This window comes from Trichosurus vulpecula, chromosome 2 (genome assembly GCF_011100635.1).
Source record: "Trichosurus vulpecula isolate mTriVul1 chromosome 2, mTriVul1.pri, whole genome shotgun sequence".
NCBI classification, from domain to species: Eukaryota; Metazoa; Chordata; class Mammalia; order Diprotodontia; family Phalangeridae; genus Trichosurus; species Trichosurus vulpecula.
The window spans coordinates 136,658,171-136,673,704 of NC_050574.1; the positions used below are offsets into that span (position 1 = coordinate 136,658,171).

The 15,534-nt window shown below is 37.0% G+C and overlaps 1 protein-coding gene across 2 annotated transcripts in view; it reads left to right on the forward strand.

Moving 5' to 3' along the window:
- The window catches only part of RDX (radixin), a 109,171-nt gene that overhangs the window by 49,292 nt on the left and 44,345 nt on the right, over positions 1 to 15,534 (forward strand). The window contains exons 2-5 of one of the 2 annotated variants that reach the window (XM_036742596.1): positions 1,351 to 1,419; positions 5,897 to 5,980; positions 11,179 to 11,274; positions 13,498 to 13,772. In XM_036742596.1, the coding sequence (XP_036598491.1) occupies positions 1,408 to 1,419; positions 5,897 to 5,980; positions 11,179 to 11,274; positions 13,498 to 13,772 (467 nt within the window). In that variant the 5' untranslated portion in view covers positions 1,351 to 1,407. Of the gene's footprint in view, positions 1 to 1,350; positions 1,420 to 4,280; positions 4,300 to 5,896; positions 5,981 to 11,178; positions 11,275 to 13,497; positions 13,773 to 15,534 lie in introns of those variants that run through there. The other variant, XM_036742597.1, reaches the window with a different exon arrangement.

The following is a 15,534-nucleotide window of genomic DNA, read 5'->3' on the forward strand; positions in this document are numbered from 1 at the left end:
AACTTCGCAGTTCTTTCTCTGAATGAAGATAGCATTCTCCATCGTGAGTCCCCTGGATTTGTCCTTGCCCCTTTAGGTTGCTGAGAGAAGCGCAGTATGTCAGGGTTGGTCCTCACGGAATCCACATATCTGTGGCTGTGCACAACGTTCTCCTGGCTCTGCTCCGCTCACTCAGCATTATGTCGTGTAGGTTTTTCCAGGTTGTTATGAAGTCTGCATCATCCCCATTTCTTATGGCACAATAGTATTCCATCACCTTCATATACCACAGCTTGTTCAGCCATTCCCCAATTGATGGGCATCCCTTTGCTTTCCAATTCTTGGCTACCACAAAGAGAGCTGCTATAAATATTCTTGTACATATGGGTCCTTTTCCCGCTTGCGTGATTTCTTTGGGATACAACCCTAGAAGTGGTATTACTGGGTCAAAGGGTATGAACATTTCTATAGCCCTTTGGGCATAGTTCCACACCGCCCTCCAAAATGGCTGGATCAGCTCGCAAGTGGAGTAGCATTTTAAAAACGAGCTGTGCATAATAAATATCTACAGCCCTCTCTGTTCTGCTGTGTATATGAAAGTATTTGTTTTAGTATATTTAAGTTCAGAATTTTTTAAATGAGCATTAAAATTACACAATGGATGGGAGAATGGGAAGCATTTAATTGAAGAAAAGTTGTGAAAATGAGAAGGGGGGAAAAGGAGTGTAACTTAAAATTACAAGAGGAAGTGGGGATTCTGAATGTCTGCTTGCTTGTTTGTTTATTTTTGGTTGAATCTTGCTTTATGATAAACCAAATGATTGGTCTGGGAATTGGTTATTTACTACATATATTTTATTCACAGAGTATGATGGAACATAGATGAGCTACTTTCTTATAAGTGTGTATAAAGAAACTTAAAATTTCGAGCTACACAGTAAAAGCACGTGTTAAGTTTGCAGTCTTTTTAACCTTTCTTGGTTAGCGCAGATATGTATCTTGTAGGAGAACCAAGTTAAAAAAATATGGATTTTAAAAACCGGTAAATTAAGGAGAGAATGTTATTTAATACGAGGATTACTTTCCAAATTCCTTTAAGTCATCAAGCATTTATTAAGCCCTTTAGAATATGCCCGACACTGTGCTAAGCTCTGGGGGTACAAAGGCAAAAACTAAGGGACAAAATCATAAAAGGGCTGGGCATGGCAGTGCACATCTGTAGTCGTTGCTACTGTGGAGGCTGAGGCTGGTGGATCACTTAAATTGGAAGTTTTAGGCTGCAGCATGGTTAAAAACCCATTGAGTGCATTCTCCAGACTGATGTTTGTTTATGAAGTTATTACTAATTATCTTTCTATTTTTACTTAACAGATCCATTGAACTTGGAAAGCTGCTAAAGACAAAAAGAAGATACAAAGAGAAGTAAAAATGCCGAAACCAGTAAGTCTATTGGTTGACTTCTTCTGACATGCTTTCTCTTTTTATGATGTTTCACCTATCCTTAAATCTGTTTATTTTTTAATCCCAGGCAAAATATTACTTTTTTTAAAAAAAATTATATTTTTTTAAATAGAAATCTGCCCTCTCTCCTTTCTAATCCAGTGCCATCCTCCACCCGCAATTGAGCATTGAAAGAAAAGCAAAACCCCAGCTATAGACGTGTATTATGAGGCATATCTGCATTAGCCATGTTCAAAAACACGTCATTCTGTACTGTGTCCCCTACCTTTATATCTGGTGACTAGGTAACATGTTTAATCATTAGTCATTTAGAATCATAGTTGGTCGTTACACTGATCAGAGTTCTCCTAGTTCTTCAAAGTTGTTTCTTTACTATATTGTTGTCATTGTGTAAATTGTTTTCCTGGTTTTGTTTACTCTGAAACCATCTTCTTCATCATTTCTTAGACCACAGTTCCATCACATATACCATAACTTGTTCGGCCATTCCCCAATTGATGGACACCCCCAAGATTCCCATTCTCTGCCGCCTCAAAAAGAAGTATAAATATTTTTGTCCATTCTTAGAGTTTTGCTTAGGAGTAAACCTTCCTGTAATCTTCCTTCCCTCTAATACCCTCTTCTTTCTTTTCACCTTTCCTTCCTATTTCCCTGTTGAATGAAGTATATCTATGTATTGGATGTGTGTGTGTGTGTGTGTGTGTGTGTGTGTGTTCTTTAGTCCTTTGACCAGTTCGGATGAGAGTGAGGTGTGTCAGTCCCTCCTACCCAGCCCTTTCCCCTTGTTTGTATAGATGTCTACTTGCACCCCCTGATTGTGAGATAAATTTTCTGTAACATTCCCTCCCTTTCCCTTCCTAGTATTTTACTTTCCAGTCTTCTATCCAGACCTTGGCTAGTTAAGATTTTCCTCTGTGACCCTTGACCTCCCCATTTTTGAATATAAGCGGTTTATCCTTGTTTAGCTACTTATTATTGTGGGTCACATTTACCTTTTTATATTTCTCTTAACTCCTCCTCTGTTTGAACTTCAGAGTCTCTATGCACTTCCAGTCTTTTCATTAGGAATGTTTTATAAAAGTCCTTTATTTCATTAAAGGTCTATTTTTTTCCCCAGTAGGATTATATTCCGTTTTTGTTGTAAGTTATTCTTGGCAATAAGCCTAAATATCCTTTACCATCTGAAGTATTCCAAGCTCTCCACTTCTTTATAGTGGAGGTTTCTAAATTGTGTGTGATCTTCACAGTGGCTTCTTGATCCTTGAGTTCTTTCTTTTTGGCTGCTTGCAGTTGGTTTTTGTTTTTTCAATTTTTTTTGACCTGGAAGCTCTGGATTTTGGCTATGATGTTCCAAAGAATTTCCTTCCTTTCCTTCCTTTCTTTCAATAGGAAACTAGTGGATTCTTGCTGTTTTGCCACTTTTTCCTTGTTGTAAGATCTGGGCAGATTTCTTAAAATATGAAATCTAGGATCTTTTTTTAAAAAAATGTTATGGTAGTCCAATAATTCTTAATTTTTTTCCTCCTTGATTTGTTTTCCAAGCCAGTTGTTTGAAAATTAATTATCTGAAATTAAAGGAAACTGAGGGCAAAGTTACTGAGCCATCTGTGATTTAATTTCAAAGCTAGCATTTGCATAGCAAATTAGATTACCTGACTCCTTAGAAGTCAGAGACAAGGAGTGATTTATAGAGCTGATTTTTATAACAAAAAAGTGGAATTGAGAAAAAATGACAGAGCCTTGTTTTGAACATAACTCACTTGGACAAGGCAAGTCACCTGACTAGTTAGCTTGCTTCTGAACTCTCTCATCTCTTGGTATACCACTAAAGGCCCATAATTTCCTCACCTTGGACAGCAAGTCCCAGGTACAAGTCCTTAGCTCAGTCTACCCTGGAATTATGTATTAGGTAAAAAAGTTGCTATTTGGCATCTGTCAGAATGCCCTAGTAGGGGTTTAGGAGTGTTTTGGTATGGGTCTGGGACCTGCTCTTTCTTGCCCTTGTGCACAGACTTTCTCTGTGCTGGAGTACTCCCCGCACAGCATGCTCCTGCTCAGACCCTGTCCCCAGTGTCCACAAATCTCTCTGTCTCCCTAAGGGGAGCTAAGATGGAAAAATTATTCACTTTTTCTTGAATTTCTTCATCAGGATTTGGATTGGTGATTTTTCTAGATTCATTTGCAAGAATTGGGAGGGGAGAGGAATTCATGGTACTGCATCCTACTGCTTTGACATTTTGGCTTTGCCTCTCCAAAATCTATCTCGCCATCAGGCCTGGATTAGTTCACTCACTTAAAAATGATTATAATGAATAGAAGTACCTTATAGCATTGATCTCATGTAATGATACCAGAGGTCTGTGTAATGGAAGGAACGGTAGTAGATTTAAAAGAAAGGAGTTTGAAAGTTTGAATTCTAGCCCCAGCTATACTGGCTATTACTATACAAACTTAAGTCGTTTAACCTTTCTGAACCTCAGTTTGCTCAGTCATAAACTGAATCTATTCCTTCTCTACTTACCTCACAGTTGTGAGGATAAGATAAAATATGAAAGCATTTTGAAGATGTTACATATAATTAAGGAATGCATATATTCTTTACCTATCAGTGCCTGGCACATAGTAGATGCTTAATCCTTCCTTTTTACCTTCTTACCTCCCTTCCTCCTTCCTTTCTTCCCTCCCCCCACTCCGCAGTTTTGCATGCATTTGATCCTCAGAACAATCCAGTGAGGTACATAAGTGCTAACAGTGTTATTATCTTAATTTTTCATAGGGAGAAGCTGAGGGTTTCTTATCTTTAATCCTGGAGAAATTAAGTGATTTATTCACTTTCATATCATGTAGTAAGTTTTGGAGGTAGGATTCAAATCTAAATCTTTTTACTTCAGGTCCAGCTTCTTTACATTATACAATAGTATCTCAATAAAGAATTATTTTGTAGTGCAAATGGCCATTTAATGAATTGTTTTTGTAAATTGGGGTTTGTGTATCCAAACTTTAATCCCTCGGCTTCAGCAGCTGCCCGTTCACCTATACCTTCATATTCCATTGACATCTTAATCTCAGTACACTCAAAATGAAGTTCATCATCCAGTTAGTTGGCAAGTCTTGTTGATCCTACCTCCATAGCATTTGGCTTCTACCTACCTTTCTAGACTCTTTAATGCACTCAGTACAACCTGCTCACTGCTCCCTAAAATGGATGCTCTAAGCCTTTGTGCACAAAGGCTGTTGCCATTCCTAGAATACATTCTCTCCTTCACCCTCCCTCTTACAGTTCTTAATTTCCTTCCAGGCTGAGTTTCTATTCAAAGTCTTTCTTGAATTCTGTGGTTGGTTAATACTCTCCTTTTTCCTTAGTAAATTATGAGACTAAGTACTGCTTTTTATGCTTTATCTTTGTATCTCCAGTTCTAGCCTAGTCAGTCAATAAATGTTTATTAAGCACCTACTATGTGCCAAGTCTTGTGCAAAGCACTAGGGATACAGAAAGATACAAAAGATGATCCCTGCCCTCAGTTAACTCACATTCTAATGGGAGACAGCAGTAGGGAGGGTAGGGAGAGGGGAAATAACAAGCAAACAAATATGTATGAGCAAGCTATATACAGGATAAATAGGAAATAACAGAGAGAAGGCATTAGAATTGAGAGGTTGGGAAAGGCTTCCTGTAGAAGATAGAATTTCAGCTGGGCCTTTTAAAGGAATCCAGGGAAGGGAGTAAGCATAGAGAAAGAGGGAAAACAGTCCAGACATGGGGGCAGCCAGAGCAAATGTCTGAAGCAGAGAGATGGGAGTATCTTTTAAAGAAATAGACAGGAGAACAGTGCCACTGGATTAAAGAATGTGTTGGAATAAGGTGTAAGAAGACTGGGAAAATGTAGGGGGAAGAGGGAGTCCTAGGTTAGAAGGGGCTTTGATGCCAAACAGAAAATTTTGTATTTGATTCTGGGAGTGAGTTCTTCAGTAGGGGAGTTGGCATGGTCAGACCTACGTGTTAGAAGAATCACTTTAGTGGCAGAATGGAGAATAGATTGGAGTGGGGAAGAGACTCGAAGCAGGTGAAACAAAATGAGTCTAAAAGAAGTTTAATGTTGCAAGTTTGTAGCATTATACTTCTGAAGTTATTAAAGATTAAAACTCCGCTAAGACTTTGGAGACACTATATCTCTGAGATAGTAAAGAATTAAAACTAATCCCATTGAGATTATTAGATGCTGGTTATGTGCAGTGTTCTCTATTAAGCTTTTGGGGAGATATTAAGATATGTAAGATAAGCTTTTTTAGGTAGGGGGTCTACATAATGATAGAGGGACTTTTAATTTAGTAGCGTGTTGTTTAACAACTCTTTGCCAGTTATAAATAGCTTTATAAGAGATAAAAGCACTTATTCAGCCCCGTATGGAATAGAAATACTTTTTCACTTTGTTCACTTTTCTTTTTATTATTACAGATCAATGTAAGAGTAACTACTATGGATGCAGAGCTGGAATTTGCTATCCAGCCCAATACAACTGGCAAACAGCTATTTGACCAGGTAAATTTATTACCTATGTACATATATTTTCACTATATGGCTTTTAATGGAATATATCAAGTGTTTTTAGGTACTGTTTTACATCTTTTCATTTTATACTCATCGCTGATAATATTGTTTGTATGGTATGTGTATTTTCTTGTTAACGTTAACATTTTTAACCCCTGACTGCTTGGATAGGCCTTTTATTTATTTATTTTTTTCATCTTAATTATGTAGGGCAGTATACATTCACGAAATGAAATTGAAAGAATGCTTATTGACTTCCTTATGTGGATTGGATACCACAAAAAAGAAGTGCTACTAATTATCTTCATTTAAATGTGATTTTCCACCTTTTTGTGCTTAGTCACTAAATTATTACATGTGTAATGCTTTTACTTTGAGACAGCTAGATGGTGTAGTGTATAAGGAACTGGGCTTAGAGTCAGGAAGACTTGAATTCAAATCCTGTCTCGGACACTAACTTTGTGACCTTGGCCAAGTTATTTAACCTCAGTTTCCTCAACTGTAAAATGAGGATAATAATAGCACCTACCTGTTATGGTTGTTGTGAGGGTCAAATGAGATAATATGTGTAGTGTGCTTAGCATGTTGCCTGGCTTATAGTAGGTGCTTAATAAATGCTTGTTTCCTTCCTTATCTCTCGTGGGCAACATCAGTCAGCAAGCTATTTTCTTTTGAAGTTTGCAGTATCCAAGTCTTCCATCCAATCAAGATAATGGTAGTTATCCTATATTGGTCCTGAAGTCATTTGCAGTTCTTTCTCAAGGAGTTCAGTATCTAATTCACTGTCTTTCTCTCTTTTCCAACTCCTGTCCGTATACTAATGGACTTTAACATTCTTGTTGACACTCTCTCAATCTCCCTAACCGTTCAGTTTCTAAGTCTCCATAATTCTCATCTTCCATTACACCTCAGTCACACAGGTTCACGTACTGGATTACCATTGCCCCAAAATGTTACGTTTGCCTGAATTAAAACTCTGATGTTCCTCCATCTGTCCATCATCATTCTGTTTCTCTTTCTGCTGCACCTTTCCTAAACCCATCCTTTGCCTTTATTGAAACCTCCAAGCCCTCTAGCTTTTAGTAACTTTCTCAGGCCATTACCCTGATTTGATTTCACTTCCTTCCCTCTCTGTTCTTGACCCTATTAGTTAGCCAGTTTATCTCAGCACTGCTCTCTTTTCTTGCATCTTTGTCCTATCACTGCTCATTTTTTGTCAAAACTCAGCCGTGAATTACTCCTACCATCAGAATCCTCAGATCCTACTCATGTCCTGCTGAACAGAACCGGAGGAAGTCTCTCTCTCTTTCTTTCTCTCTCTCTCTCTCTCTCTCTCTCTCTCTCTCTCTCTCTCACACACACACACACACACACACACACACACACACACACACAGGAAGACCTTGCTGATGAGATACGTTATAAATTAATATTATTTATCCTCCTTCTGGGCCTTCACTGCAACAAGGCAATCCTTTTATTTTTTATTTTATTTTTTCCCGAGTCAGTTTTCTATCTTACCCTCCACAAAAGCTTTTCTAAATCTTTTCGTTCTCTTCAAACCCTCTCTGTCTCAACAGAAGACCTTGCTCCTATTATACTGAGAAAATTAGAACAATAATTATATTTAGCATTTATGTAGTACCTTAAGTTGCAAAGCATTTTACATTGTTATCTCATTTGAGCCTCCTGACAACCCTGGAAGGTAGATCCTATTATTATCCCCATTTTACAGATGAGAAAAATACAGGACAGAGAGTTTAAGTGACTTGCCAGTGGTCACACAGCTAGTAAGTGTCTGAGGTAGAATTGAAACTCAAGTTTTCTTGACTCTAAGTCTAGCACTCTATACACTGTGAAACTTAATTGCCTCATTGAGCTACCATTGTTATAGTACTTCTTTTCTAAAATTTGTAAAGCACTTCACGAATATCCCCCCTCCTCTTTTCATCTCAAACCCCCTTGACATCATCCTCCAATGTCTCTGACTTTCCTCAGTCTCTCAGAATAAGGTGACCTTTCTTTTTGTTAAGACCAACCTCCCTATAATCTCCCTGATCTCTTTCTCCTTGTGTTTTCTCCATCAAATGATAACCTTAATCTCTCTAATCTTCAGTCTCTCTTATTTACTGGTTTCTTCTCTTCTGGCTTCAAATGTGCCCAAGTCGTTCTCTTCCTTTAAAAAAAAAAATCTTTACTAGACCCTACCTGTTCCTTCAAGCTATTGTGTTATATCTCTCTTCCATTTCTGTGAACTGAGAATAAACTGTCTGCAATCTCTGCCTGCACTTCTCTGTCCTCACTCTTCATCCCTACCTCATCATTCAACTAAAACTGCTTTCCTTCAATGTTACCAAGGATCTCCTACTTAACAAATCTGATTCTTTTTAAGACCTCATCCTTGGCCTCTCTGCTGTGTTAAACATTGTTGGCCATCCTCTCCTCTTGGATACTTTATTTTCTCTTTTTTTAAATTTTTTTTTTAATTTTTACTTTACAACACTCAGTTCCACAAGTTTTTGAGTTCCAAATTTTCTCCCCCTTCTTCTCTCCCCTCCCCACCCAAGATGGCATGTAATCTGATATAGGTTCTACATACACCTTCACATTTAATTTATTTACACAATAGTCAAGTTAAGAAACAAAACTAAAAAAGAAGGGAAAGAAAAAAGAGTGCCAATAGTTTCCTCGATCTGCATTCAGACTCCGTAATTCTTTCTCTGAATGTGGATAGCTTTTTCCATCATGAGTCTTTTGGAGCTGTCTTTGAACCTTGTATTGCTGAGAAGAGCCAAGTCTATCAAAGTTAGTCATCACAGAAGCAAATGTCTGTGGTTGTGTACAGTGTTCTCCTGGTTCTGCTCCCCTCACTCAGCATCATATCATGTAGGTCCTTCCAGGTTATTATGAAGTCCGTATCTCCCCCATTTCTTATAGCACAATAGTATTCCATTACATTCTTATACCACAACTTGTTTAGCCATTCCCCAGTTGATGGGCATCCCCTTGATTTCCAATTCTGTGCTACCACAAAAAGAGCTGCTATAAATATTTTTGTACATACGGTCCCTTTCCGACTTGTGTGATGTCTTTGGAATACAGCCCTAGAAGTGGTATTGCTGGATCAAAGGGTATGAAATACATTTGGCTGTAGTTCCAAATTGCTCTCCAGAATGGCTGGATCAGTTCACAACTCCACCAGCAATGTAACAATGTTCCAGTTTTCCCACATCCTCTCCAGCATTTATGAGTTTCCTGTTTTGTCATGTTAGTCAATCTGACAGGAGAGATGTGGTACTTAAAAGTTGTTTTGATTTGCGTTTCTCTAATCAATAGTGATTTAGAGCATTTTTTCATATTACTATAGGTGATATTTTATTTCCTCTGGGCTTTTGTGACACCACTGGTTCCTGGTTCTCCTGTCTGCCTAACTATTCTTTCTCTTACTTTTCTTTGCTGGTTCTTCATCCATATCATCCCATCTAACTGTAAATGTTCCCCAAGGCTCTATCCTAGGCCCTCTACTTTTCTCTGTATATACTCTCTCAGTGAACTCATCACCTCCCCTTGGTTTAGTACTTATTCCTAAGCTTCTGACTCCCAAATCTATAGTAACCAGTTCCAATCTCTCACCTGCGCTTCCATCTCATATTACCAATTACCTTTTAGACATTTCAAACTGAAGGTCCTGGAGCAATCTTAAACTTTAATATATCCAAAACACAACTCATCATTTCTCCAAAACCCACACCTATTCAAAATTTGCCTATTTCTGTTGATAGCACTATTATTATTAAAAGTATCCCAGGCTTGTAATCCTTGTGTTATCCTGGACCCCTCAGTCTCCCTCATCCCACATATCTAATGATTTTGCTTAAGCACAATCTGACACCCCTTCCCCCAGTTAAACTCAAGTGTTTTTGTTTTGCCTTAAAATCAAATGTAAATTCCACTATTTAGCGTTTAAAGTTCTGCAAACCTGGCCCCAGTCTATCTTTCCAGCCTTGTAGCACATTTTTCTCCTTTCTACACTGTGATAAAGCCAGCCACCTGTTCTCTCTGTTCCACATGCAGAGCACCCCATCTCCTGTTTGTGCCTTTGCGCTGGCTGTGACCCATGCCTGGAATGCGCATCCTCCTCACTTCTGCCTCCTAGAACCTTTTTCTTTCCTGAAGATATAAAGCTCAAGTGCTACTTTCTGTGTGAAACCTTTCCTCATCACCTCAGCTGTGAAAACCTTTTTTCTCAATCTACCTTTCATTTTACTACTTTTTGTTTATTTGTATTTAGGCTCTTTATTTATTTGATATATATTTAAGAATATCCTTGTTGCTTCTGATAGGATTGTTTCATTTATTGTTTTTGTTTTTGTGTACCTAGCACAGTGCCTGACATATAATAGGAGCTTAAGAAATACTTGTTGGTTGATTGATTCATAAAACTCTGTTCTATCTAATCTAGCAAAAAGCACAAGTGCCTACTATGTGCAAGGCAGTTGGGATGCAGAGAGAAAGTGAAAAAACAGTTCATGCCTCCCATCAGGAAGCTTATATTTACTTAGCAGTCACATATAAACAGCTTATTAAATGCAAAATAAAATGAGGAGGGAGAGTGCCTCCACACACTGGGATACTCATTAGCAATAGATTTGGTCATAAAATGTGCATCAACATATGACTTGTGACTTGGAGGTAAGTTATATATTGTAGCTTGCCTTTTAAATATATCATGAAAACTCAGTCTCAACAAGAAAGTAGATGTGAATCCTTTTGTAAAGCATAGGATATTTTTGTACTGTGCTTAATGCCTTTACTACTTTCTTATCTCTTAGCAAGTTTGTTGTATAGCAAATATTCTTAAATTCAAGCACATGTATATCCATTTAGACTTCCTCAAGCAGTTTCTGAAGTTCTCAGAGTCCTGAGGAAAGGAGGATGCCAAGTGGGGTTTTTTCAGAGCACACAGCTACAGAAAGCAGTACAAAATTTGACCCAACAAATCACAGTTTCCTTAGCCGTTATATTCACTGCTATTTTGAGCATTGTGGTGCACATTTCTAAAGACAGAGCAATCCTTCTCTGTGGTTGAAAAGTACAAGCTTATTTGCATTGAATCCTCAAAGTAAAATGTTATCTAGATCCACTGTGAATGATCAGTTAATACTGCTCTGTTTCTCTCTTTTTTTAAGGTGGTGAAAACAGTTGGCCTGCGTGAAGTCTGGTTTTTTGGGCTGCAATATGTGGATAGTAAAGGCTATTCAACTTGGCTTAAGCTAAATAAAAAGGTAAATTATATGCAATGATTATAATCATTATATAGAGGCAGCTAGGTTGTAGCGCTTAGAGCACTGTGCTTGGAATCAGACTTATTTTGAACACTACCTCAGACCTTTCTAGCTTTGTTACCTTAGGCAGATCACTTATCACCTTTCTCAACCCTATTTTTTTCCATATATATATATATATGAGGAATATGTATATAATAATAGCATCTACTTCATTATGTTGTCATGGTGTTCAAATTAGCTAACATATAGAGTTCCTGGCAGACTTTAAAGGGCCATATAAATACTAGCTGTTACTACATGTTTACTGTCAGTATTTTAGAATAACAGCACCTGTGTAGGTATGCTAGCTTATTGTCTGAATATAAGCTGTACATTTGTCTCTCCCAGACTTGTCTAAAACTTAAATATTACTTATAATTGAGCTCTGGGGAAAAGGAAAAGTGTTTATATAGTGCCTACTAAGTGACAGGCACTATGCTAAGTGCTTTACAAATAGCGTCTCATTTGCTCTTCACAACAACCCCAGAGGGTGGGTGCTCTTATTATCCCCATTTTACAGTTGAGGAAACTGAGGGAAACAGTGGTTTGCCCAGAGTCACACAGCTAGTAAATGTCAGGGGCAGGTTTTGACTTCAGAGAGCTCCTGTCATCCCTGGGCTGCAAGTAAAATTCCCTTCTTCCAAAATTTTCTGACATTGATTGTTCAGTTTGTTGTTTCTAAGTAAAGTCTGATTGATTTATTTAGGAAAAGTATTTGATATTTGCTTGGCAAATCAACAGTATGACTAACAATAATGTAACAGTGAAAAGTGATTAGGAATTTGGGTTTTTGGGAGCAGGGGTTGGGTTTTTTTGTTTTTGAAAGGGGAAGGCAGGGCAGTTGAGGTTAAGTGACTTGCCCAAGTTCACACAGCTAGTGAGTATGTCAAGTGTTGAAGGCCGAATTTGGACTCTGGTCTTCCTGACTCCAGAGCCGGTGCTCTACTCACTGCGCCACCTAGCTGCCCCTTTGATTAGGAATTTGTAAGATAGGCAGAGAGTCAAATCAGCGATATGTTGATCTTTACATATTTTTCTAGAATTCTGCGTTTTTTCTTTTTAGAGTGAGTAGTGTCTCCATGTTTTATGTTTAACTAGAGTTGACTATGTTTGCAAGGATATCTTAAATTTATTTAAAGCCTTTTGCTTATATGTTTTTTTACATTGCCATAGTCATTTCCCTATATTTCACTTTCGTTCTAAATCTCTTGTGTAAGAAATTAACTGACATAGCATCTGCATCTCACAGTTCAATTTAGTTCACGTGCAAGGAACTATTTTTTCTGTTAGCGTTACTAAGATATAATGTATATACTATTGTCTTGATCCTCCTGTGGCTTGTTATCTAATGGAGAAAAAAAGCTATGCACAAACGTTTTATACAAGTATAATGTGATAAGGGCGAGAGAGAACTTTGAACAGTGTATTCTAATGGAATTTGAGGAAGGAGAAATCAATTTTAGCTGAGACTATTAGGTAAGAAGTTAGCTTCATGAAGGAATTTTTACCTGTGCTGGGCCTTGAAGGGAGAGAAGAATTTCACTGAGAGATATGGAGGAAGTATGAGGAGTGTCAGTGTCAGGCATTACAGCAATATGAATGGAAGGGGTTGGATGCAAGAGGTGTTATTGGGATATAATCCAACAACTGATTAGACAAAGGGTATGAGGAGGAAGGGAGTTTAAAAGGACTCCCAAGATATCCAGTCTGAGTAGGAGGAGCCATGTTACCATAAACAGAAATAGGCAAGTTGGGAGGATAGGCATATTGGACATGGTAATTCAATGATGAGTTCAGTTTTGGATGTGTTTTATTCAAATGTGCTTTAGATATCAACATTGCATACTAGAAAGAGAAAAAAAATCACGAAAAGTTATATATCTAAATCATTTAAAACTGTATGCCAAAATACAGTCTTTTAAAATAGATTTTAAATTAGGTAAATTTTTAAAGTGAGTAGAATTAAAGATTTTGACCATAAATAAATGGATCTTTAAGATAAACTGGCCAAAAGAATGTGAAGTTAAGTTGTATTTAGTTAAAGGCTACTTTAGAGCCATACTTAGAACTTTCAGAATTCTGTGCTCTTTCAGAATTCTTTCCCTTTAATATACTTGAATAGGGGTTTAGATCATAGTGGAAGATTTCTCCTATTGATAATATTCAAAACTGCTATTTAAGGTAACACAGCAAGATGTAAGAAAAGAAAATCCTCTGCAGTTCAAGTTTCGAGCTAAATTTTTTCCTGAAGATGTGTCTGAAGAACTAATTCAAGAAATAACACAGAGACTTTTCTTCTTACAAGTTAAAGAAGCAATCTTAAATGATGAAATATATTGCCCCCCTGAAACTGCTGTTCTTTTGGCTTCCTATGCTGTCCAATCTAAATATGGAGATCATAATAAGGAAATTCATAAACCAGGCTACCTGGCTAATGACAGACTCCTACCTCAACGGTAAGTTAAAAAAATGCTTTTTTATTTTACTTTTAATTATTATTAATGTCTTTTGTTTTTTATCTTACCTTCATTTTCAAATATGCCCAAGGACCATGGTTCAAATATATCCAAGGACCAAGGTTCGTCATAATTATATAACATTTTGATTCAGTGGTTTTTATTTGTTTTCTTTTTATTTGTGTTGTTAATGGACATTGTGTACATTGTTGATGGATTGCCTTTATGCCGTCACCTGTAAAAGCCTTCCAGAGTTGGTAAATAAAGTTTTTCATGTTTTAAACTTTAACTAAAATTGTGACCAGGTTGCTCTTTGGAGTAAGATGGTCTATAGGGTAATTACTTAGTGGCTCTCTCCCCAGATAACTAATGTGTGTTGTTTCACAACTGGATTTTATAAATAATAATCTGGCAGCACTAGATGGAAAATTTTGGTGCTTAAGTGGGGAACTTGGAAGTGCTATTGTTTAGTATAGATCAGACCACATGCAGAGAGGTGCTTAGTAAGTGTTCTCCATAATAACAGTTACTGATCTTTGCATCTTTGGAAATCATTTATTTAATTTCTGTTTTAAAGGGATTTTATGTCTGTAAGTGAATCAAAAATTGCCACTGAAGGTTTTCAGGTCATAATTTTAGAAATAATTTCTGTTGCTAGTATCAGAAGATGTTGTTCAAAACTTTATTGTGAAGCTTGGCCAGTAATTTAATTACTATTCTCTGTGACTTAATTGAAAACTCCCTAAATCTTTCTCATTCCTATTAAGGGTGTATAGTGTCTTATATAATAACTTTGGATTTTCATCTTTGTGAACTTCTAATCTTTAAGAAGAATTTAAATGGGCTTTAACATTTGTATACACCTGGTGAAAGGCTTTCCATTTTTGATCTATTATTTATTAAAACTTAGGTTTAGTACCAGCTGACTTGTTTGTTAGATATTGTGTCGTAAGGGTCTGTATGTTCCTTCCATGTGGTTGAAGATCATGACATTTTTCATCTTTTGTTGATTCTTACCCATATTCATCCTACAGGGTGTTCCTAAAGTCTGGACACATAGGCAAAAATACATATTTTCAAGAAATGAAATGAATGAAATTTTTAGCAACATTTTATTTTATTGGAATATTAACAAATAACATCTTCAATATAATTTCTATCATTTGTGATGCAAAGGTTGATGCACTTTGCAAGATTCATGTGAACTAGATGCAATAACTCCACATTGCCATCAATTTAGCACATTCACTCTTTGTGTTCAGTCAAGTGTGTTGCATCTGTGATTTTCATTGAGTACACCGTCCCTTTTGCATATCCCAGAAAAAGAAGTCAAGGAGACTAAGGTCTGTTAATATTCCAAATATTTCAAAATGTGCATTTTTGCCTATGTGTCCAGACTTTAGGGACACCTTGTATATTGTCTTTGAGAACATCTGTTCATTCTTTGAACATACATAACCTGCCTTGTCACAAGTGGCCTGTATGGCTTTTTTTTTTTTTAAATGCCACTCCTCAAGCAAGAGTCCTTTGTTGCTTAATAACCTGTGATATGCTGGTAAATGTTTAACAACCAGCTCTGTGGGGGGGGGAAACCACAATAAACTGTATATCTGTCACACTTTTAAGTTTAATCTGAATTATTAATATTTCTCCTTAATCTTAAGTCTAGGTAATCAGCAAAACAAGAAAATCAAGCCTTGATTTGTTGTGTTTGCCAAATTCCAATATATAAATGGTCACATTGAAAATTGAACAATTTGTT